The following is a 24423-nucleotide window of genomic DNA, read 5'->3' as shown; positions in this document are numbered from 1 at the left end:
AGTTGGAGGATGACTAGCGATTTTATCAATGGGTTACATGTTATTGTTTCCATATTATATTTAAATGTAAGAGTGAAGTCAAGACTTTTAGTTCTGTTATGTTATGAAGTTATGTTAGAGTCATGTTGTTATGCATGTGACTATTATGTTATTTTCCTGGCGGGCCTGTTGGCCTTGTTCTTGTATTTTTAGATATCTCTTTTAGACTCGCTACGAATGAACTGGAGAGTGGGAGGGGCATGACGTCCCTAGTCTTGACTTCAAAAACATTCTTGCCTTCGCACGATAGGTGGAACTATTTCCCACAGTGATGGCCCCTTCCTATGAAAATCACCTTTCAGGTGAGACCAATGGTACATTTTAATTATGCTGTGTGGATAGAAAAAGCAATAGAGTTGATTTAATATATGCTATTAATTTACCAAATATACTTTTAAAAGACAGAAAAATGAAGCTTCTTAAATTCAATAGCTTTATTTTTCCAAAGCAAACTACAGACTTAGCACAGAGCTAATAATAGAACAAATATTAAATGGAACAGATTCCAGTGTACTTTAATTCAAAGGTAAAACTAAAACATTATCTTCTTATCTGCCTGCTGTGCATGTTAACTAAAGACTTAAACTGTAGTGGCTTAATTATATTCAATCCCACTTACACACTCTGAAGAACTTGGTCAACACACTACACCATGTTGACAAAACTATCAATCCCAGGAATCTCAACCATAGCAACCTGTATGTGTCTTTAGACCAGGGTGGAGAACCACTGAGCCTTCAGATGTTGCTGCACTACACCTGCCATCATCCTCAGTCAGCATTACTAATAGTCAAGGCTGATGGGAGTTGTAGTCCAACAACGCCTGGAGGGCCAAAGGTTCTCCACTCCTGCTTTAAGCGCATAAAGGGAAACATCACGTGGAGCGTAAATGAGCGAAGGTGGAGGAGACCACCCCTCCTGGCACCGCCACTCACGGCACCCTCCCACTGTGCTCCCACCGTTCCTGCACCTGCCTGAATCTGACCCTGCAACCACTGCACATTGGGAAGAAGCAGCTTGCTAGGTGTGGTGAATTTGCTATGCTAGCCTTCTGGCAGGTGAGTTATTGTTGCTTACTAGGAGTGAGAGAGGTGAGGCAGCAGGGAGCTCAGTGAGGCACAAATGCTCCAGCAGGAACACCACATTGGCATGTTTGTGCCATGTGAATCTCTCTACTAGATGGACTCTGCCAGTGCAAGAGACTGGCACCAGTCTCCCTATCAGCTTTCCCGTCTCCCTTCCAGTAAGCAACAGTGGCCCACTTGCCGGGAAGCTGGCACAGCAACTCTGGCCAATCCAGCCAGCCACTTCTGACATGAGGCAAAAATTTGAAGGTGTAGCTTGCTGTACTTGTGTAGGCTCCTCCACAGTCAACCAAGAGCACTGCAATCAGGGCTCCCGATTGTGTGAAAGAGCCTATGGCAAGTACAATCACCCTGCCCCCAATTCAGAACTTTACCAAATATGTGGAAGTCAAAGAGGTGGAGCCAAGTGGTGCAACCTAAAAAACAGCATGCGAACAGCACTGAAGTTATTCTAAATTCAAATACTGCATATACTTGTGTTGCTGTTTTTTTAGTTTCGAGTTAGGAAAACAAGGTAAAAAATTAAATTGTAACTTCATGCTTCTAAACACTTATTTTTTGTTATGCTTTATTAAGAGCACAGTAGATTTCTTTAACATTCTGATCCTAAATACACTCCTTTGGAAACAGATTCCACCAGTTTTAATGGGGCTTTCTTCCAGTTAAGTGTGATTACTGCTGCAGTCTTAGGCATTTAACAAAATCAATTTATGCAACTGGTACAGGGAGGCATGCCTTGCTCTTGCATCTTGCTGTTCAGACTGGTCAATAACAACAGCTGACTTTGGCTAAAGGGAAAAGATCAGAAAGAAATTAACCATGAGAATAATATCCAGACAACATAACTTAGAATATATAAGTAGAGAAGGGCTGCTGTTGTTGTTTCAAAAAGTTCTCAATGGCTGGGAAGGCCTTGTGGTTTTGTTTTTTCGGGGGGGGGGTCTCTTCCAGTGATTTTTTTTAATTCAAAGTTGATAGAGCTTATGGCTCAAACACGGGAGGCTATGAGGATGGATATACAATATACATCTGTTAAAATTTGGCAGAAACAAGAATGCATTTGATTCTTTTGTGAAATGTTAAGATTTTGTTGTTTTACATTTCTGTAAGTTATATTTATTCTTTCTGATTTATTATATTATTATTAGTTCATTTATCAGTCACTTTTTACAATACTAAGCCTCAAAGCGACTTGACAAAATGCCACCTTTCGGCCAAAAAAAAAAATCCCCAAAGCAGGTCACCAACAGCGATGCTTGAATATTGTCCTTGTGTGTTCCCCTTTGTAAGCTGCCTTGGTGGCCTTTTTGGACTGAAAGGTTGCACAGAAATAAACTCTAACAATAACATATGTTTACTCAAGCGTTCCTGCACTCTGATTCCTAATTCTTAATTTTTCGTGCACTGCTCAATTTTATCTATGGCATACAGTTTCATTCTATTATTTAAGCTTTTAAAAAGCTTTATTTGATGTTGTATTTTTATAGGAATTAATGCAGAACTATAACTGAGGGGGGAAATCATGAAAGTACTTAGAGATTTATTTTTACATTAAGTGGCATACAAATTTTAAAATAAATTATCTTGTTTAAATCTGTGCAAAAATTCACGCTTAAATACGTACACATGACAAAACTTATTTTACTCTGACATATGCATTTTGGGACATTTGAGCTGGTTACCATAACACAACATTGAGAAATGTGTGAAACCCGAAGGACAACTGTGAACTGATCCACATGGTAGCCTAGGTGGCTTGGATTGGGTCAGTTCGTACCAGAATACCTTTGAGTATTGATATAGTAAGATCTGGTTTTTAGCTTTATGAGAAACCCTGACCCCAGACGTTTATTTGTATAGAGCCTTGTCAAAAATAGAAAAAAGACATGTTTTATTAAATGGTTCAATTGTATTAAATTTATTAATGAAGAACCAGAAGTCCCAGCAACCTCAGCGAGATGTTCAAGTATATGGAACAATTCCTAGTTGACCCAGGTCCCAAGGATTCCTACAATCACCAGCCATTCTTGACTAAAGAAGAACAGAGACAATCTGAATGGACTCTGAAACTGGAGCATGTTTTATTTTCTGTTTCTGTCTTCTTATTTTCTCCTTTATTTAAGTATTCTAGATTTTTCTACCTCTTGTAGCCATCGTAATGCGCAGTGCCAGATGCTGTAGGATTTCACTTGTATTTGTATTACTTTTCTTTCTTACATTATATTGTATTGTATTGCACTGCATTGCAATTTGCATTCCTTAGAATTCAAATGCTACTACAATATAAGAAAAGAAGCAATACAAATACAATTAAAAATCAATATGAATATATAATGTGGATATGACACAGACCACCTGAATGACACTCACAGACCAGGGTTTGGGAATCCTCCTAGATGCTTTAAGGATATGTATGCTTTTGTTCTTCTGTAATTTCAACAATGATCTCTTGCATATTTAGTAAAAATCAATATAAAAGATGAATCCACAGAAATCAAATTCTTCAAGTATCCCAAATGAGAATGTCCCAGATTCAATCCCTGCCATTTTCTGTAAAAAGGGTCAGGCAGTAGGTGATCCGCTTGAGACCTTGGAGTGTCACCATGCTCAAGGTGGGCAGGCTTTGTTTGAGACTGGTGTTATTTTAAACAGGTTTTAAATTTAGGAGGTGAATCTTACCTGACTCCATTCATATGGATTTGGATAGAACTTGGAAGGAACAACTTCACGAGGTTTTGATTTGCAAATCAAGCTGGCAGAGGGGGAGAAAAAGCTTATTGTGAGTAAAGAATAACCTTGTTAATATGACAGACATTTCTTCAAAATGAAAATTTATTACAACTCCAGTATGGCATATTTCAGTTTCAATGTTTATCCCAAGGATGAGGAACCTGTGGCCTTCCAGATGTGCTTGGACTCAACTGCCATCAGCCCTGACCACTGGCCATGCTGGCCACTGATGGAGAGTCCAATAAGATCTGGAGCGCTATAAGTTCCCCATCCATGCTACGAGTGATGGAAATGTGGTTGGCGGATCTGGTAACGTTTCAGCTCGTGGAAGTTCAGGAATCTTTTCCCTGAAGGTTTTTTTTTGTGGGGGAGAGGGGAAGAATGGTTAGAGACAGAGAACTTTGAAGAGCATACCAGGTATAACCTCATGATAGAGGTGTTTGACTAGATGGCCCACTATATGCTTTCCAGCTTGTAGTTTTAATTTATTCCAAGTTCCAGCCTTGAAGGATTGCATCTAATTCTTTCACCTGTCAGTGCTATGCCTGACTCATTCCATGATGCCAACCATGCTCATAAGGGCCAGTAGTTATCTGAAAGAACTGTGCACACTGAGACAAGATCTGCCACACGCCACACTGTTGTTCCTGTTAGTCTCCACAATTCAAATTAGCGGGGAAGAGGGTAATTTAGGCACCTGCTATAAAAGTGTCCTGTTTCTGCTCAGTGAATTGAATAGTACTGTTTATACAGGAAGACAGGAAGCTGCCTTATACCGAGTCAGACTATTGGGTCCATCAAGCTCAGTACTGCCTACACTGACTGGCAGAAGCTCTCCTGGGTTTCAGACTGGCAACTCTCCCAGCCCTATGCAAAGCTGGTATTCTACCACTGACCTATGGCTCTTCCCTTATACTTCCACTGGCCTGGGTGGCATCCATTTTTAAAAAGGAGCCATACTTTTGCAGTAAGCAAGGGCTGACACTACTGCCTTGGCCCACTGATTCACTTGCACCCCAGCAGAGAAATGGCAACAACACTTGTAAAAAATATATGTAAAAGTGTGCTTGGAGGTGCTTGGAGCCTTGCTTGTGGCACACTCACCATTGGGAGCTAAATGAGGCTGGAAGCAAATGTTATGCAGCCAACTGGTCTCTAGGATGCTCAAGTCATGCTGGATCATTGTAGCCCTCAACTCAAAGCAGCAGGAGTCTTTTTCCTCTATGCACTCTGTGCCAGAGGTTGGAGCTTGGCAAAAGGAGAAAATTGACTTGGAGGCTGGCCTGCAGGGAGATAACCACTGGGGAAAGGGTTGTGCATTCTGCTTCTAGTTTGGTTCAGAGGCTTATGGAAGTGCCTAAGGAGATAACTCTGGGCAGATCCACACTACACATTTAAGTCACATTCAGATCATATGACTTCCCCCAAGGAATCCTGGGAACTCACAGTGCGATGCCAGTTTCTCTCAGTGCTACAAATTCCCAGCAACCTTAACAAACTACAATTCCCAATAATCTTGGGGGTGAGTCATGTGTTTTAAATGTGCATTGGATGAACTTTAAGTGTCACATCTGCACTGTACATTTAAAGCACTCTTATACCACTTTAACAGTCATGGAGAATCCTGAGAAGTGTAGTTTGATATGGGTTCTAGGAATTGTAGGTCTTTGAGGTCAGCATTCTTCAACTACAGCTGCCAGGATTCTTTGAGGGAAGCCACGACTGTTACAGTGATATAAGAGTGCTTTAGATTTATGTTGTGGATGAAGCCCGAGAGGCCTCTGCTGGTGTCTTAACTAGCAAGGGGAGGGAAAGTAGCTGAGGTACCCAAGCACTGGGGCAGGCAGAGGCTATACTGAAGGCCAGATGGAGACTCCAGGGCCACCAGTTGCTGACCTTACTTTATTGGGAAACAGTTCAGAGAAGAAATCAGCATCACACCGAATCTGATGCCCTAATTATGGGAGGGGAAAGAAGTTTAAGGGGGCCCTGAATGAATTCCACAAGCCTCATCTCCAACATTCCCCAACTGTAGCCAAATCCTCCTCTCCTCTGCAGTCTTCTTAAGACAGTAGCTAAAGGGCCCCGATGTCCCCCTGACCCTTTCCAGTAATTCAAACACTGACTGAACTTACTCATTAAGAGCATTTTGACAAGACAAGCATTTAAAACATCATCATTTAAGTTGCTCTCTCAGTGCTAACGCTTGCATCAGCTGGGTGCATACACACGGATGTGCCCTGATTCATCTATATAAATCTAATCCTAGCTATTTTTAGAATGTTTTGTCGTGAGTGACAACTCGATGACTGCAGACTCCCTGCCTGCCATCTCCCGTCTCCTTGAGCTGTGCAAAGAATGGCAATGATACATTTTAATTCATTCTGTCTAGTCATATTTTTCAAATACATAGTTTCTTCTTAAGTAGTGATGACATATGGTAAATACAATTAACTTAAAACTGCAGATGCACGAATTGCCCTGAATACATAATGATGCACTTTGGTTCTTCTATTTCTCCAGCATCGTGTGACTTTTTTGTGAAGTTAATCCAGGCTTTCCCCAGCCCGGTGCCCTCTAGATGTTTTGGACTACAACTCCCATCAGCCTCAGTCAGCATAACCGCTGGTCAGAGATGATTGGAACTGTAGTCCAACAATATCTAGAGGGCACCAGGCTGCAGAACACTGGACCAGCTTAAAAAAATATATAGCACAATCCTAGAGAAGTAAAACAGCCTACATGTATCATGAGGCTTTGAGCTCCAAAGATTAAGAGAACGACCACGAGAAATATCTCTTTGTGTTGTCACTGTTCTTATTTCAGACACGTGTCACCGAATAGCAGAGTTCGAAAGGGCCTATAAGCCCATCGAGTCCAATCCCCTGCTCAATGCAGGAATCCAAATTAAAGTCTATTCCTCTCAAGGCTACACTGGGGCTTTTGGAAAGCAGAAATCTAAGCGTCTTGTTATAGGACTGGGAGGGGTTGGTCTGGATGATATCTGGGGGTACCCTCTAAGCTGTAATTCTGTGTCTATAGAGATGGAGGTTGGAGTAAAGGATTCTGTTGAACTAGTCAAGCCAATTTTTTTTTATTAAGTTAATGGATCTGTCAAGTACCCAATCTACAAGTCTAAAGACTTGGTCAAGAGGAGATATGTTGCCACAGGAACAACTGAGGCAGGCCTGTGAATTTTTTACTCTGATGTGGAACTGGGAGCTGGAAAGACACAGAGAAGCTGACTTGCTCTCTGGGAAGAAACCAAAGCTTTGGCTTTGGGAAGCCTCCCTGGAAGCCTAATGGGAAAGCAAAATCTCTTGGAGTGTTAATGCTGGAAGCCCTCAGGTTGCATATATGTGTAAATAAAGCCATGTAGCACAAGGACACCACAGCCTCCAGTCGCTTTCATTCCAAGGAAACCGAACCCTGGCTGGAACCCCGGAAGTCTCTCATCACTCAGAGACTGGGGTGCACACAACACATCAATTAGCTTTCTCAGCTCACACAGCTGGTCTGTTGCTATATAGATTCCGGAAACAGTTTTCCATGCAATATGATTTGTACTCCTTCTTGCACTGGGCATGGCATATGGTGCAGCAGGATACAAGAAGACCAAATCGCCTGTGACAGTAGGTGTTAGCAAACAGGAGTCTACACTTTTGCAGATGTCCAGAGCAAGGGGGCAGCCCCAGCGGGAAAGCCAATGCACCAGGACAGGTCCAGAGACGTGATCCCACTGCCCCTTTGGACCTGGGCCTGCCCTAAATGCAAACAACATGTGAAAGGGGCTTAGCCTTTTATGCAACGTTTCCAAAGTATGATGAGAAATTTCAGCCACTATATTTTCAGTTTGTTTGCAGTTCCTAACGGCCATAAGCCTCTTTGTATTCCACGGGATTCCTATAACACTTTGCCTGCAGGGGCTGTCACTACAGCTGAACTCTATGAGCTCAAGTGAGAATTCTCAGCCAAAGCTGGAGTAAAGTCTGGAGGCAAAACTGTTTTCTCTCCTTTATATTTGCAGGATGGTTTTTTTTTCTGGGGGGGAATGTGGGGGTAGACGGGAGACACTTAGAAGCAATTCCGCAGGTCGCTGCTATTTTGTTTTGTCCAGAATGCCATGACTTTATAGGACCTTCTGGGCAAGGTAAGATGGTGGCTGCAAGTTGAAAGGTGGCCAGTGCATGTTCCTCCTCCTATTGCTGTAATGCCTCCCCAACTTCAACGGTCTGCAGAGACTGTGAAATGGGGGTGGGGTGGAGTTTGGCCCTATTTGGAGAACACTGGTTATTTGGATCTATGCAAAGATATAGCAGATTTGGTTGCAAGGTTGCTATTGCAAGAGGAACGGCTAGCATAATCTGTATTCCAAATCACATAATCACTTAATATAAAAATGAACTTAAACACAGCTTCTTATGAACAGGAAAAAAGGAAGATATTTTACCTTAAGAGTTTCTGGCGAGCAGCATTCTGCAACTGGGCAATTCTCTCTTGACCAAAATGCAACAGGCCGTTGGGGCCGTCAGAGACTAATTTGTTAATCGCAAGCCTTATAATGTTTATCTGTGAAGAAGATGGTCACTGTTAAAAACAGCAGGGCTGGCAACCAATGTATCTTTTTTGAAGAAGAAAAGAATTAACTGTTGAGGCTTTAATGAAACTACTTGGTTAAATATAAAACATATTTAAACCAAATTTGTTAGTTAAATAATTCATTTGATCATCTAGAATCGTAGAGTTGGAAGGGGTCTACAAGGCCACCAGGTCAAACCCCATCTACATACTACTGTACCTATGTAGTATACTAGATACCCCATCTACATACTGCATAATCTACATACTAATTGAGCAATCAATTGTATCTGAATACATTTGCATATAATCAAAATAAAATGTGAGGATTTGAAAGAAGTGCAAGTAACAAAAATAGTCCCAAAAGGTAATCAAACATATCTCTGGGAGACCTTGACGGTAGTCCACCATCTCTCTTATGTATAAAGTATACATACAGTAAACGCACACTGGATGTAAATTAGCTACTGAGCTATGTTCAAGGTGTTGGTATTGGTGTATAAAGCCCTATACAGCTTGGGGCTAGGATACCTAAAATATTTGTCTCACCTCTTATTTACCCAACTGACGTCTCTCTGCAGGATCTATCTTATCAGGAAGTCCATTCCTGACGATATAGGAAAGAGGCCTTTAGTGTGGTCGCACCTATCCTTTGGAACTCACTTCCAGTACATATCAGACAGTTGCCTTCTATGTTGTCTTTTCGGTGCCTGCTAAAAACGTTCCTCTCCCAACCAGCATTTTAAATGGAGATCTATCTGTATTCGATTTTCAATTGTTTTTATTTATGAAAGTATTTTCAATTTTTTAAATGGTAATAATTGCTTTTATGTAGGAAATTGCTTAATTGTTCTAATTCAACCCATTTATATGTATTTGAAGCTTGTCATGGTTCCTTACTAGGGATGGAAGGTTCTGTCAATTTCAGTTCTCTTGGGCTCCCATTTTTCCAAACATAAATTTGATTATTTGTATTTCTGCATTTTGCAGGTATCTTTTTTTAAAAAATCCTAATGAAAATTCTTCAGCATTTCAGTGTGACTTTTTCCTAACACACGTTTTATATGAAGTTTTGATGAATGTATACATTTTTGCAAGCGGTTTCTCCTAATGATATGCATTCTTGTATGTCGTTTTCATGAATATATTCATTTTTACACACCATTTCCCCTAATATATTTATTTAGTATATTTGTATGACGCTTTTCATCACCAGGTGACCTCAAAGTGGCTTCCATAGCAAGAACAAAACAATATAATAAAAATAATTCAGACCATAATAATAATTAAAAAAACCTACAACAGTATCAATAAATAACACCACAAAATATCACAAAAATATTCATTTTTGGTAAAGATTGCTTGGTTGGAGGATTGCAAAATCTAGAGAAGTGTGAATTTTGAAGGATGGCTGAGTTTCAGTTCCCATATTTGTGTGTGTGCGTGCGTGCGTGTGTGTCAGCAGCAGCGATTGGCAGGGCAGCACAGGCAAGGCAGTGTTACTTACCTGGCTTCCCAAAGTTAAGCATCACTGCCAGTTACCAAATGGGAGAGGGGCAAGGTGCAGGCAGGTTAGTGTGTCAGGGACATGGAGCCAATCCAACCCTCCTGGCATCAAGCCCGCACCATGCTGAGTTTGCCAGTAACTGGCACTGATACTAAGCGTTGGAAAGCCAGGTGAGCAGGACTGTCCTGTCTGTGCCACCATGCCAACCACTGCTGGCCACCTGAATGGTTGCTTGTGGCAAGTACAAGTTGGGCCCAGAGTTGTTTCTTCTTTTTATAAGGAGAGACTGAAAGAACTGGGCATGTTCAGCCTTGAAAAGAGGAGATATGCTAGCACTCTTCAAGTACTTCAAAGGTTGCCACACAGAGGAGGGTTGAGATCTCTTCTCGATCGTCCCAGAGTGCAGGACACAGAATGGGCTCAAGTTACAGGAAGACAGAAAAAATGTCTTAGCTGTTAGAGGGGTACGACATTGGAACCAATTACCTAGGGAGGTGGTGAGCTGTCCAACATTCAAGAGGCAGCTGGACAGCCATCTATCAGAAATGCTTTTATTTGGATCCCTGCATTGAGCAGGGGGTTGGACTCAATGACCTTATAGGCCCCTTCCAACTCTACAGTTCCTTTCAGGCAGGGATATATGGGCAGGTGTGATGTTAAACCAGTTAATGATATTTTATGGACTTTTCAGCAAGGCTGGGCTAATAAGCTCTCTCTCTCTCGTGTGTGTGTGTGTGTGTGGGGTTTAAGCTCGGCACTCTGAGCAAACGACAATTTCTTAGATTTACCGAAGGAAATCATGGCAGTTAAACAAGTTTCAAAGAGGCTTAAATGTGCAGTATAGGAAGTGGTGCATATTGGGACTGGTAGTGCAAGAGGCAGGGAGGCCAACGGTAGGTGGAGCCAGAGCCAAAGACAGGCAGAGTCAACTAATTCTAGTTTTGCACCCCATCCTCCTCCTCCCTGATGAGTTCTACAAAGGCAACACAGACTGAGGAGGAGGGAGAAGCTGACAGGCAGTGCCATCCCCTGGGTTGCTTGCAGGTAAGAAGCAGATGGTGAGGACTGGCTGAAGGCAGACTGGGGTTGGTGGGGCAGCGTCCCATTGGCCCTAATGGTTTAGCCTCATTGGTGGATGTGCTCAAATGGGGGCGTCTTTACTCAGCTGCTTTCCTCATTCAAGCTTAACATGTGGAATAACACAGGACGAAGCAGCAGCAGCTCAAAACAGATGGGTCTAATAGGTTGGGGCCATAAATATAGTGGAGTCTTTTTCCTGGGGGCGCCAGCTTCCTCTTCTCAGTGTTACCTTTTTTTTTCCTTCTAAAGCATAATCTTGACCTGTTTCCCAGTTCAACCAGAGGAATTCATTCCTTTTGTTTCTAATACTTACTCTTTTCTCTTGTTACCAAGGCAATTTACATACAAAATTAAAACATAACGAGAGACAAAAATATAGTGGACTAAAATCAGGAGCCATTCAGCATCCGCCTTAGGTTGCTTCAAGTTCCAGGTGGCCTGTACACTAAGTATTCATCCCAATTTGTTTACAGGGAGGTGATATGACATCATGTCAAGGCCATCATTATCCCAAACTTTTCCAGTGCATTTTCCCCATCACTTTCCTTACCGCAGAAAGTCTGGTTTGGGGAGGAAGCAGCTTTGGTGGGCAAGAGTGCCAAATCCATTTTAACTCCCCAGCCTAAATTTGCTGGTCTGCACTCGAATCCCACCCACAAAACAGGGACATCCTGAAAGACCCTTTCACAGCTGATGAAAACTATGCTCAGCACCATAATTATATTCCACCAAAAACCTAGGAAAGCAGAACGGTTTATGCCTGGAACTGAAAAAAGTCACGCGGATGCCTGACGTCCTGCAAACAAGAAAGCTAGCATGGCAGCAAATTCTTTGCCTGATTCTGCTTTTCTATCTGCAAGGAGTTTTAAAAAAATAGGAGAATGTCCAAAAATGTGATTACCTACTTATAGGCTAAAGTGGTAGATTCAATTTTACCACCTCATTCTGTGAGGATCAGATACAACATATCAATCTTAACTACAGGAAGCCGGTGTAAGTTACACCAAAGTGTTACTCCTATTCCAAGCTCCGTTCAGGAGCCTCTGAGGGAGGTTACTACTGGCTGAGCCAGCAGGTGAATGTGGGCCTGAGATTTGAGGACTGGGATGTAGGTCACAGAACGGAGCTGAACAGGGGTTGGAATTGGTGTAAGTATCTCCTTGCCCTCTCCTGCCCATGCCATGCCCCTGAAATGCCTTTTTTGAGACTTGTGCTCACTTACGTTTCACCAGCTTAAGTTCCACCGGTTGAGCTGGCAGAGCCCCACCTGAGTCAGGGTGAGGGACTTACATCAGCCTAGGCCTGGCTGAACCGTAACTCAGCCGGAAAAGACCAGTATCTGTCATATCCTTGACCCATTCCAATCTGGGTTCAGGCCTGGCTATGGGACTGAATCAGCACTGGTTGCCCTGATGGATGACCTTTATTGGGAGAAGGGGAAGTGCAACTCTGTTATTCTTACTTGATCTCTCAATGGCTTTTGATGTCACTGACCATGGTATCCTTCTGAGCCAATCTAGTGAGATGGGTAGTGGAGGCACCGTTTTACAGTGGTTCTGATCCTATCTCCAGGATTGTTTTCAGAGAATAGCATTGGGTGATTGTCTTTCGACCTCCTGGTAGTTGTGCTGTGGGGTGCCGCAGGGTACCATCTTGTCTCCCATGCTGTTTAACATCTATATGAAGCCCTTGGGAGAGGTCATCAGGAGATTTGGGGCGAGGTGTCAGCAGTGCACTGACGATATCCAGCTCTATTTCTCTGTAACATCTGAATTGGGAGAGGCTATGCAAGCCCTGGACCGGTGCATGGACTCGGTGATGGACTGGATGAGGGCCAATAAACTGAGTCTGAATCCTAGCAAGATGGAGATGATGTGGGTTGGTGGTTCCCGAGTCCAGCTAATTGCTCAGTTGCCTGCTTTGGATAGGGTTATATTCCCTCTGAAAGAGCAGGTTTGTAGTCTGGGGGTGCTCCTGGATCCATCTTTGTTTCTAGAGGCCCAGGTGACCTCAGTGACTAGGAGTGCATTTCACCAGCTTTGGCTCATAAGACATCTGCGGCCATTTCTGGACCATTATAGCCTGATCACTGTTGCCCATGCAAATGCTTTGATTTGGATCCTCCATTGAGCAGGGGGTTGGACTTGATGGCCTTACAGGCCCCTTCCAACTCTACTATTCTATGATTCTATGGTAACCTCCAGGCTGGATTATGGTAACTATGCTGAGCTGCCCTTGAAGTTGGCCCAGAAGCTGCAGCTGGTGCAAAATGTGGTAGTGTGGCTGCTCAGTGGGGCAGGGTTTTGCCAACATGTTACCCTGCTGCTGAAAAAATTGCACTGGCTGCCCATTAGCTACCGGGCCACGTTCAAGGTTCTGGTGTAAAAAGCGCTATGCAGCTTGGGACCAGGATGCCTGAAAGATCATCCTACCCCTTATATATCCAGTCAATTGCTGTGCTCTGCAGGTGAGGACCTTCTGCAAATACCACCTTATTAGAAGGTCAATTCCACACAACACAGGAAGCAGACCTTTAGTGCTGAGGCACCTTCCCATTGGAATTCCCTCCCCTTAAATATTAGACAGGCACCATCTCTGTTATCGTTTTTGGTGGCTCTTTCAACAAACCTTTTAAGCAGAGACTTTCAAATTGCTTTTTAAAGATGTTTTAAAAGTTTTTTTAAAGATGTTTTTAAGATGTTTTGTTTTCATTTTAAAACGTATTAATTCTTTTGTTTTGAAGATGTTTTAAAGCACTTTTAGTGTTTTTGTTTGCAGCCCTGGACTTCTGAGGAAGAGCGGGATATAAATTTAATAAATAAATAAATACAAACTGCTTCATCTCGGCTGATCTTGGATTGCACTGTAAATTAAGTCACTCTTCCAAGTTTCGGACAGCTACTACTGCTGCTACTGGAAGGTACATAGGTTCTGAAACAAGATTATTTCCAGTCTACGGATCAGGCAAGCACATTGCACAGAAACTAACAAGAAGGTTGGTTCATTTCCAAGAAACTTGAGAGCAGTCATTAAAAGTATGAGGTAGCAGAATGGAATGAACTCATGCAGAGTTTACCTGTGTTATGTCATCTGCATCAATCTTCACATCAAACGTATATTCCATGTCATGGTCTGAAAGGACTGGTATTCCTAGCACAGGGTTCCATCCCAAGCCACAAAGAACACCAATGTACCTCTTCCTGCTTTCATCCACCCTAATGAGAGCCACAAGCTTTTTAATGACCAAGTGTAGGAAAAATATAGCAATTTCACACAGACAATTGTAAAACTTATTGCTACGTCATTCCTAAAAAATGTGCACATACCTGAGATCTATCACAGGAGCAAACAGCATGCTAAGCAATGCTGGAAGTCCTGGAATATGAGGCATTAGACACGTCTCCCTTAGCAACATTGTGGATCCTGTTATTGTAAAAAACAACAAGAACAATAAATGGGCCATTTTAAAGAACGCAACAATTTCACAAACATAAGCAATAACGGTAACAGAATTACAGTGCAGGCACAAGTGATCAATCAGTTCTTTATTAATGCTCAACAGTGCACTATTTACCTGTTGCATTTACTGTTATGGAGGCAGCAACCAACATTTGTTGAAATGTATCCTCAGGGGCATGAACAACAACAACAGAATTAACACTCTCCTTCTCTACCAAGACTGCTCTAGAAGGGGGGAAAAGAATAATTTGGTTTGATTATACACTAGCTTTGCAGAGAAGCCATGATAAATAAAAACAGAAGTAATCCAAGGCTGCGAAAGTGTTGTTCATTAGTTATTCTACTAAAACCTTATAAATACATTAACAAAACAGCATTAACAGCAGCAGCAACAAAACTACGGCTGACACAAGGCTTCTTGAGTCATTCCTCAATCTTTCCCAAGGAGGATGGAACGTCTCTTCAAGACTTCAAGATAGTTCCTACTGTGACATGAGCATAATAAAATGTAGCAGAAATTGAACTGTAGTGGAAGAGAAACAGGGCTGATTTCATTGAACCCAGATGAGACGGAAATTACTGCCTCCTTACATCCCTATGTGATGAAGGAATGAGAAGAAACTCATGGATCATACCAAGAGTCCATCTAGATCACAGGTGGGAAACCTGTGGCCCCTCCAGATGCTGTTGAACTATAATTCCCATCAGCCCCAGCCAGCTTGAGTTAGGGATGATGAGACTTGTAGTTGAGCAACATCCAGAGAGCCACAGGTTCCTCAGACCTGCTCCAGACCAGCATTCTGTTCCGTGCCAAATCACTTGGAGAATTCCACAATCAAAGCACGAAGGCAACAGCCTCCTCCAATTGTTTCTTACAAAGCACAATAACCTGCTATCCTACCTAAACTTGGAGATTCTGGTCATACTGCTGAATTTCAGACTGTAGGGGTTATACGGACCAAGCAGCTTTGCCTTTGGGGGAAAAAACAGAGCAGAACATGAAACATGCAAATCAGTCAATTTTAGGATTTCCTCGTGTAATAAAAGTTTTTAAAAAATGAAAAAGAAAAAAGTAAAACATGGCTCATGTTTCTGGATAGGAAGGGAAAATATGGAAGTACCAAAATAACACCTTGCTACAGCTCCTTAAAACCAGTTGACATGTAATATGAAACCATCATCTAGGAGTGCCATAATGAGCTGCAGTAAGCCTGGGGCTCAGACTCTCCCTTCTTCCAGTTTAGACATGAGAAGACTGAAAGCTTCCATTTTAGATTAACCACAGTTAAATGCAACATCCATTCCCTACATTTAGTTAATCTTAACTAAGGTTTGTTGAAACAGCCTAGCTTCTTAAAACTATGGTTTGAAGTTGGCTTATTTCAACAAAACAATTAAGATTAGCTATGTCAAGAAAGCCTGGTTTGTAAGATAGTCAGCTAAAAAGGTTCTGTGGCAAGGAATTGTGGGGAAAACATCTTGCCTGAATTAGGGCCTCTGGGAGGCCATGAAATTGTTGTTTCTCACAGCTGAACTCAGTTAATTAGGCAGTGAGGCTGGTGCCTCAAGGCCACAAGCCTGAGAAGGTTGGCGAAGTGCATGACCGTTAGGCATGAAAGTTCCAGAAGAATTCATCATCAGAAAGCCCCCTGCTTGGCTAATTAATTCCTGGATGTTGCTGGGCTTTTCACCATAAAAATAGAACTATGGTCTTTGTTCCCCAATGTTCCTTAGTGCTACCTGATCTTGGGGTTCCATCTTCCATTTGCTATCCAGGCTATACATCTCTGAGGAGAAGTGGAACCATGATGTTTCTCTGCTGGTTTACCTATATTATGTGAGTATCCATTTGGACAGACAGCTTTGTTATTTTTTACCTGTGACTTGAACTCTTTGCCTTTTGTATTTTACCTAACCCTAGCGGTGTTTGGTTGAAGGAACTATTTTGCTGCTCTACTTTTGCACTTATATTTTATTTCAATAAAGCTACCTCTTATTTACCAGTGTGTGTTCATTTCAGGGGGAAATTGGCTCTGAATTCAGCACCTTGGCCAATTAGCCACAGACTACCATGCAGCTGGATATTTTGCCTTAAGGCTCCAAGACAAGGAGTGCATTCTTGGCTCTTGTCTTTCGGAATCCTTGGCAGGTCTATTTCTGACACTTTGGATTTCCCCTTGGCCCAGAGTGGGCGCCCAGGTTTAAGGGGTGGTGGCAGTCTACCTACCTTGCAGAGTTGGTGTTGGTTTAACCCGGTTCTGGTAAGGGAGGCACGGGTTGTGCCTGGCCGGGATCAACTGCCCTGGGCTTGGGAGTTGACCCGGTGGGTACTTGTGAGTTCTTGACAAACCATACTTCGTCGGGTTTGAAATATGTGACAAGCCATTTCTAAATCAGAATCAAACACTTCCTCCTCCTTGTGGGGAGCATGTGAGCCCAATGCTTGATACAACTCTTCCTTGCAACACTAAACCGTGGTTCAGCAGCAATGCCACAGTACAGCCTCTTCCAACTTCAGACAACCAAGAGCATAAAGACTGCTTGCACAAACAGTGACCCCTCCACAAATCAATTAGTTAGCTGAACACAGTGTATTTTTTAATTTGTTCACCTGTTTAAGGTTTCTGTAAAGATGGAGCAACCCCCCCCCCAAAAAAAAACCCTGCACGAGCCACATGGCTTCAATGATGAATGATGAAGCCACCTGTTATTAAGAGACACATAGGTGGAAAAGCAGCCTTACGTCCTTCAGTACATCCGTAACTCAAACTCCGAAAGCAGGGGAAAACAATAATCACACCTTTTAAGCTTACCTTGCAGTTTGGTGCACTAAACCTATTGGCAGAGGCATTCTCCAGCAGCATTTCAATCAGGTAATGCTCTTCATCTTTTGGGCTGCTCTGGACAGATACAGTCTTCTTCCATTCTTCGTGGTTTGAAAATAGCTGATTAAGGTTTTCATGGCTTAGCTAGGAAGGAAACGAAAAAAAGTTTTAAGAGCTATTGGGCCTTGGGGGAAGAGATAATGTTTTATTTACAGTGAATGTTTGTTTTTGACAGTGGATGGAGGGCACCTGTCATAACCCTAGAGAAGAAACATCGAAAAACTTGGGAAAGGGCAGTAGCTCCATGGCAGAGCATCTGCTTTGCATGCAAAAAGGCCCCAGTTTCAATCCCTGGCATCTCTAGGTAGGGCTGGAAAAGATTTCTGGTCTGAAACCACAAAGAGCCACTGCCAGCTCGTGTGGACAATACTGAGCTAGACAGACCAATGGTCTCACTCAATATAAGGCAGCTTCCTACTAAGACACCAAGTTGGAGGCTACAGCGTCACTGAGGAAGGATCCAGACTGGGTTCCTGGCTCTGACCCTGAATCCAAGTCTGGCAGGGAAGAGCCCGCTGAACCAGATCCCAAAGCACCAAGTCCATAAAACCAGAGCTAGGACCACCATTGGTGCCTTCCCCTGGGCTCAGACTGTCAGTATTTCACAGGAGGGATTCAACTGCATATTGGAAAATTAGGTTTTCTGCAATAAAGCGTGCTGTGGCCCTAGTGCAACAAATCCCCTTTTAGGAAAAAAGTGATGGGAAAATGCACTGAGCACATGATTAATAGGAAGACATATAAACACACTGCAAGCAAATCAGAATGAATGCTCAATAAATACCAGATAGTCTAATCTCTGCATGAGCTTTGGACAAGCAAACCAGGATGAATGCTCAACAAACAGGTTGTCTGGTTTCTCCCATGCTGCCTTGCCAGTCTAATAATGCAGGAAACACACTATTGAACACAGGAAACATACCTATCAGCAAGCTAGGGAAGCGGCCTTTTAAGAGACTTTGGTTCTGCAAAAGGAGGCACAGCCTGGGAGAAGTGGATTGGCTCAGTTCATTTCCAGCCCTTACTGGAGCAAGTTGCTCACCAGGAGCACTCCATGTAGCTGCTTTGTCCCATGGGTTCCTCCACAGGACAAAAACAGGACCCGGTGCGGGGCAGTCCTCCCGCTCACGTCAAAAGTCAGGACCAAATAAACCTAGGTTGTCATGACTCTGGGGCCAAATATCCTTCTTCAGGGGGATAAACCCAGGGAAGCAGAGTGGAAGAGGGAACTGCCTTCAGGGCCAGCTCCAGAAGCATGTAATCAGCTGGAAGCTCTTCCACAAGAACAGCCCATGTTGCCAGTACACCTCTGGCCTGAGGCACTGTTCTTCCTGTCCCACTGGCCTCCAGCTTAGAAGCCCTGTGCAACCACAGTCTCACCTGCTGAATCTGAGTCCAAAAAATGCTAAAGTAGGCTGGGCACTTTTAAATGAAGAGGCTCCTCTCAACGAAGGAGGTGCTAGTTGCCCTGACAGAGCTGTAGCTCCTACTGAAGGCTCAGTCTGAGGGACTGATGCTACTGAAGGCTCAGTCTGAGGGACTGATGCTGCTGAAGCAACATCTGAGCTCTGCTCTCATTAAGTCTCCAGCCCAAGGCCTGCACGGAGCTGTCCAAGGTACCCCTGCCTTGCCTATGCCAAGTTAGCACTTACAACAGAACAAAGGTTAAGCCTAAAAGCTGCCCTCCTCTTGTCCCTGCTTTCACAGCTTCAAAAAACTAAAATGCCAAGCCCTCTCTTTACTCCAAAATTAACATACAGAGAAAATGCACATACTTTTGATTCATAGGAGTCTTCTGCCAGCTCAGCATAGCATTCCTGAATAAGTATGTCGCGGACGTTCACAATATCTGTAAGCCCAGAGAACCGAAGCACATCGACATGCAAGATGCTGTGCACGATCGAAAAGACGTGCACCATCAGAGCACAGCCATTGACCAAGGAGGCAAATCTCTGGCTTGCGGCGTAACTCCACTGTTCTCCGCATACAAGAGATTGTGCAGAAGGTCGCATTCTGCGCACCTTGAATTCCAGTGCCTAAAAACAAAAACCACCAAAAACAAATACATGCATTCAACAGCGCCAATAGCACCGTTCCTCCATCCTTAGAACAAAAAGAAACATTACCTGGAAAGAAAGCTCTCGAAGGTGGCTTGGAATCTCTCGCAAGTGGTCCAAAGCCACTTTTGATCTATTGCCATAATCTACATAGAAAACCTGGACAATAAAACAATAGTAATGAAGGAAAGACTGGCAACTCTTTCGAGGCATAGAGGAAAATGGCTAGCTTACAAATTGAGAACAGCATCCTCATGCAAAACTAGCCTGCTATTGCATTGTATGATTAAGACAGCCATTTAAGTCAATGGCTGCTTCGCTTAAAAAGACCACATTGAAAGAACAAAGATGCTCTAAGAACAACGCAGTTTGTTGCAGCAACTCCATGATAAAACAATGGCAGGAATATTTTGAAGTGTATGGCAACAAACAGTGCAAGAGCAGCTCAATCTGCATTGTGAGCTTTTGCCCATCAGTGGATCCATGAACAGTACAGGCGTCAAAAGGGCCACTATGGACCACCAAGAAAAACCCAGTGGGTGAGCACATGCTTTGCATGTGGAAGGCCCCAGATGCCATTCCTGGCTTTTCCAGGTAGGGCTGGGAAAGACTCCTGCCTGACCTCTTGCATGGATCCCTTTATAGCTGCTGCCTGTCAATGGAGAGAATTCTGAGACAGACCAATGGGTCCAAATTCAACGTAACAAGGGTAGCCAGAATGATGCCTTCTAGATGTTTTTGGACTCCAACTCCCAGCATCCCTGACCGCTGGCCATTGTGGCTAGGGCTGATGGGAGTTGGAGTCCAACATCATCTGGAGGGCACCATGTTGGCTACTCCTACATTATAAAGGCAGCTTCTTATGTCCCCAAGGATGTCATTTTTTAAAAGAAAAATGGCCATGTGAAGTCAGACCGATTTGCCAGCATAATGAATCTTCCCCACTACTGTTTCATATATTTTACCCTTCCCTAACCCCCTCGATCGCTTTCCCTGACTAGCATTTTACCACCCCTACCCTTCTGCTACTTTTAAAGCCCCAAGGTTGATTCAAACATTATAGCCTCCACTGAAGAAATTGCCCCAGACCATACTGATGTGGCACTCATGAGCCACCCTAGGCTCCTTCAAGAAGGGCAGGAAATAAATTGAAAGAATGAATGAATGGGACCTATAACACTTGAAGATTTCACCACATGAATGCCCCCAAGTGCATTAGAAGTCTCCGTGCTAGTGGCAGCCAGAAACATACTGTATCCAAGAAACTGTTTGTCAATGGATTATAGTACCACATGTGATAGTTGCTACACAGAGGCAGGGTTATTGTTTTTGTTTGCTGCCATAATGTGCATCAGTCTTCAAGCTTGCTTCAAAGAGGGATAAATGCTTTTACTACTCCAAAAGAAGACCACAAGCAACGTATTTAAAATTGTAAGTGGGCAACAGTGGGCAACCTCCAGCTCATGGGCCTAATTAGGCTTGTTAGGCCTCCCCACTTGGCCAATGAGGCCATGCTCGTCAAGCCACACCCACATGCCCTACAACTGATATCATATATGATATCAGGTGTAGGGATGAGGGAGAATTTCAATTCAGTTCATATTTGAAGCTGAATCTATCAAATTTTGTATTTTCCTGAACAATATGAGAAGCAAAACATAGCCATCCCTTGAAATTCAAACTTAATTTGAATTTTGCAATGCAGTTTGCCTACCAAGAAACCTTTACAAAATGCATATATCAGGGCAGGGATTCCCAAACTGCGGTGCGTGAGCATCATTCAGATGGTCTGTAGCATGTCTGCATTAAATACTCATATTGGTTTAATTGTATTTTTATTGCCTCTTTTATTTCTTGGCTTATATTTTATTGTATTACAATTTGAATTCTATGAAATGCAAATTGTAATACAATAAAGTACAATATAAGAAATAAAAGAAGCAAATGAAAATACCACAGGCAGAAAAATCATTAAGTGGTCCGCCAAGACCATCAGCAATCTTTCAAGCGGTCCGTGGGGAAAAAAGTTTGGGAACCATGGTATTAGGGGAAACTGTACACAAAACTGAATATACGAGTGAATGCAGCATACAAAAATGCATTATAGAACGAGAAATTGCTTGCAAAAATGTGTCAGTCCATACTGCCTACAAAAATGTGCTTTATTAGGAGAAAACCACACTAAAATGCTGGAGAATTTTCATGAGGATTCAAAAAAAAATAAAATCGCTAATTGCTGCAGAAATGGGGAGAACTGAATTTGACTGGAAAAATGACAAACTGAGAAATTGACAGATCTTTCCATCCCTAATCAGATGTGAGGCAGGTAAAAATGCAGCTGGACCCAAAAGGGGGATTGCCAATAGGCAGTGCCTGCAAATGTCTGTGCACAGTGCATTGCAAGCTCCGACCACTGATCAGCTGATTGACAGGCTTGCAAATTCAATGCCTCTGTCTGCACAGTTCGATTCTAAACCATGCAACAAAAAAGGTTCCCCTGACATTGTGATGCCAGGTGACTGACAAGTGGGCAGTGCCACCTGCCTGTCAAACTTTGCCTGCAGGGGCAGTGGGGGTAGATAAGGATCCAACCCACCAGCCAGATCCAGTTCCCCATCGCTGCCATAAGGGAATCCACATGGGCTTGGCACCCATTTAAACTCAATGCAACAGAATGCGTGTGTGTGTGCTTCCTTAGATCTGACATATAATTAATTAAAAGTACCTCTGCACTCTCTCCAGATACATACAGGATTTGGGCTCTGTAGTACCTCTCATTTCCCCAGTCTGTAAACAGTGCCAAACAAACCAAATCTGGATAAGGACGAACTGGCAAAGGAGCCAGCTCCAGCTGGTTGATCTCAGCAGCTAGGTTTTTGAGCAAAGTCATATTTTTCTCATCAATTCTGTAACCCCAGAAATGTCCAACTTCAACTACCTGAAAAGGGGAGGGGGAGAGAGACATTTTTAAACTAACACGTGTTTAGTTAAATTCTGACTTAATAATCCTGGATTTATTTATTATTCCATTAATATCCCACCTTTCCTCCAAGAAGCTCAAGGTGACGTACACGGATCTCCTCCCTCTCCATTTTATCCTCACAACAACCCTGTGAGGTAGGTTAGGCTGAGAAAGAGTGACTGGCCCGAGGTCACCCGGCAAGCTTCATGGTCAAGTGGAGATTTGAACCCTGGTCTCCCAGGGCCTAGTCCACACTGGCTACGCACAGGATATGCACAAACTCCACAGACCTGCATGCAGCTGCTTCTCTCCTCCCTTTGCCCAAGCAGGACAACAATCCAAAGACCCCAGTTAACTATAGCCTGCCATTATGTGAGAAATGGAAAACTATTATTAATGGCTTCCACACAGAGGGACGGGGTAGAATTTTGGCTCGGTTTGCGTTTTAATGTAAACCTCCCCAGTAGCAGCTAGAAGGGCAGCGCTGCTCCCCTGGCGTTCCAATGCTGTGCATCCCTGCTGGCTCAGCATGGTACAGAAGCAGCAATGAAGCCAATCCAAGCCTCTGAATGCAGCGATGGAGCCGATCTGATGCTCCTGCTACCGTGCCCGCACCAAGCTCCATGCCGTCTTGACCCTTTGGCCTCCCTATAACCAGCAGTGACATGTGGCACTGGGAAGCCAGGGAAGCCACGCCACTGCACCCACTGCTACTGAACCTACCTAATTTACACTTCTTGAAACAGCATGTGAAACAAAATACAACTGTCTTTTGAAATATGCACTTCCTCAAATTTCGCAATGCAGTGCTCCAGCCAAAAAAAAAAAAGGGGTACAAAAAAGCATCTGTTAGTGGAAAGTGTGTGTAAAACACACATATTGGTGAAACTGCTATACGTAAAAATGCATTATATCAGGGGTGTGGGAACTGCTTGCAAATACAGTATATACAAATTGAGGCAAAATTGCATACACAAATGTGTTTATTAGGCAAAGCTGCACATTAAAATGCCCAATTTTCAACAGCACTTTAAAAAAAGGAAACTGATGCAGAAATGGGGCAAACTGAACTTAAGGCTGGAAAAAAATAAGAAATTGGGAGAAATATAAATTGAGAGTTCAGTCCTTTCCTAGTCAGAGCTGGGCCAGAGGCAGAAACGAACAAAGACAGACTTCTTAGTTACCATCTCTGGATTTAGCTAGTTATAAATGTGTTCTGGAGAGCGTTCCTTTCTAAGATAATTATTTACTGTTCCGTCCTTCAGTAAAGTTTTGTTTATATATAACCAACTGTCTTTACCTCTTGCATGAATGTGAAGTGAAATTTCTGTCTAAGCCCTGTGCCAGGGCATGACAGATGCCCCCTACACATATCCGGGTAAGTCACAAGACTGTTGCAGTGGCCTTTAGGTCATAGGCTGGACTCTGCCCATTGCTTTCACCTTCTTCCCGTAACCAAAGGGTCAGTGATGAGAAAGGGAGGGGGTGGAGGCAACAAGGAGGACTTGAAGACCTGGACCCTCTCAGACTAGGCACTGACTGGCCCGATTTGAAAGGAGCACAGGGAAGGACAGGACTCCCACACACAGACTTAAAATCTGGTGCCTTGATCTCTCCCACTTTAGAATTCACAACCATCACTAACTGCTGCGGCACTGTTTTACAGCTTCTGTACCTCTGTGACATTGATGGATAAATCAAGGCTGCTTATGGTCTGCAGTTTTTCCAAAGTGCTACTGAACTTCTGCATAGGAGACACTGTATGCTTCTGGAAGTCCACATTCACTCTAAAAACAAAATATGAAGCACAACAAACAGAATAGAAATCACTGAAATGCTGCATTTTGGAGATTTCCCTCCCTCAATGAAAATGTTCTGGATGGTGCCCCAGAAATGAGGATATATGCCCTCTACAATACTGATTTCAGATGTCTCTGCATCCAGATAAATTGCTTTGTCAAGAATAGAAAATCGTCCTTTGGACCCACCTGAAGGGTGATTTTCACAGGTACGCCTGCCATCAGATTGGGTAGTACTGCCA

General features: G+C 43.2%; 1 protein-coding gene across 2 annotated transcripts in view; it reads right to left on the bottom strand.

Moving 5' to 3' along the window:
- Nucleotides 1-455: 455 nt before the first annotated feature.
- TDRD9 (tudor domain containing 9) overlaps nucleotides 456-24423 on the bottom strand; it is a 153147-nt gene continuing 129179 nt past the window's right edge. For both annotated transcript variants that reach the window (XM_061612279.1, XM_061612280.1), the window contains 12 exons: nucleotides 24058-24169; nucleotides 22146-22358; nucleotides 19490-19579; nucleotides 19139-19399; nucleotides 17292-17447; nucleotides 15380-15450; nucleotides 14594-14703; nucleotides 14346-14442; nucleotides 14096-14234; nucleotides 8305-8423; nucleotides 3804-3876; nucleotides 456-1912 (listed from right to left, as the gene is read on the bottom strand). In XM_061612279.1, the coding sequence (XP_061468263.1) occupies nucleotides 1811-1912; nucleotides 3804-3876; nucleotides 8305-8423; nucleotides 14096-14234; nucleotides 14346-14442; nucleotides 14594-14703; nucleotides 15380-15450; nucleotides 17292-17447; nucleotides 19139-19399; nucleotides 19490-19579; nucleotides 22146-22358; nucleotides 24058-24169 (1543 nt within the window). In that variant the 3' untranslated portion in view covers nucleotides 456-1810. The remainder of the gene's footprint in view (nucleotides 1913-3803; nucleotides 3877-8304; nucleotides 8424-14095; nucleotides 14235-14345; nucleotides 14443-14593; nucleotides 14704-15379; nucleotides 15451-17291; nucleotides 17448-19138; nucleotides 19400-19489; nucleotides 19580-22145; nucleotides 22359-24057; nucleotides 24170-24423) is intronic.

Source organism: Rhineura floridana, chromosome 2 (assembly GCF_030035675.1).
Source record: "Rhineura floridana isolate rRhiFlo1 chromosome 2, rRhiFlo1.hap2, whole genome shotgun sequence".
Lineage (NCBI taxonomy): Eukaryota > Metazoa > Chordata > Lepidosauria > Squamata > Rhineuridae > Rhineura > Rhineura floridana.
The sequence above is the reverse complement of the archived record's forward strand: the minus strand, read 5'-3'. Positions and strand labels throughout refer to the sequence as shown.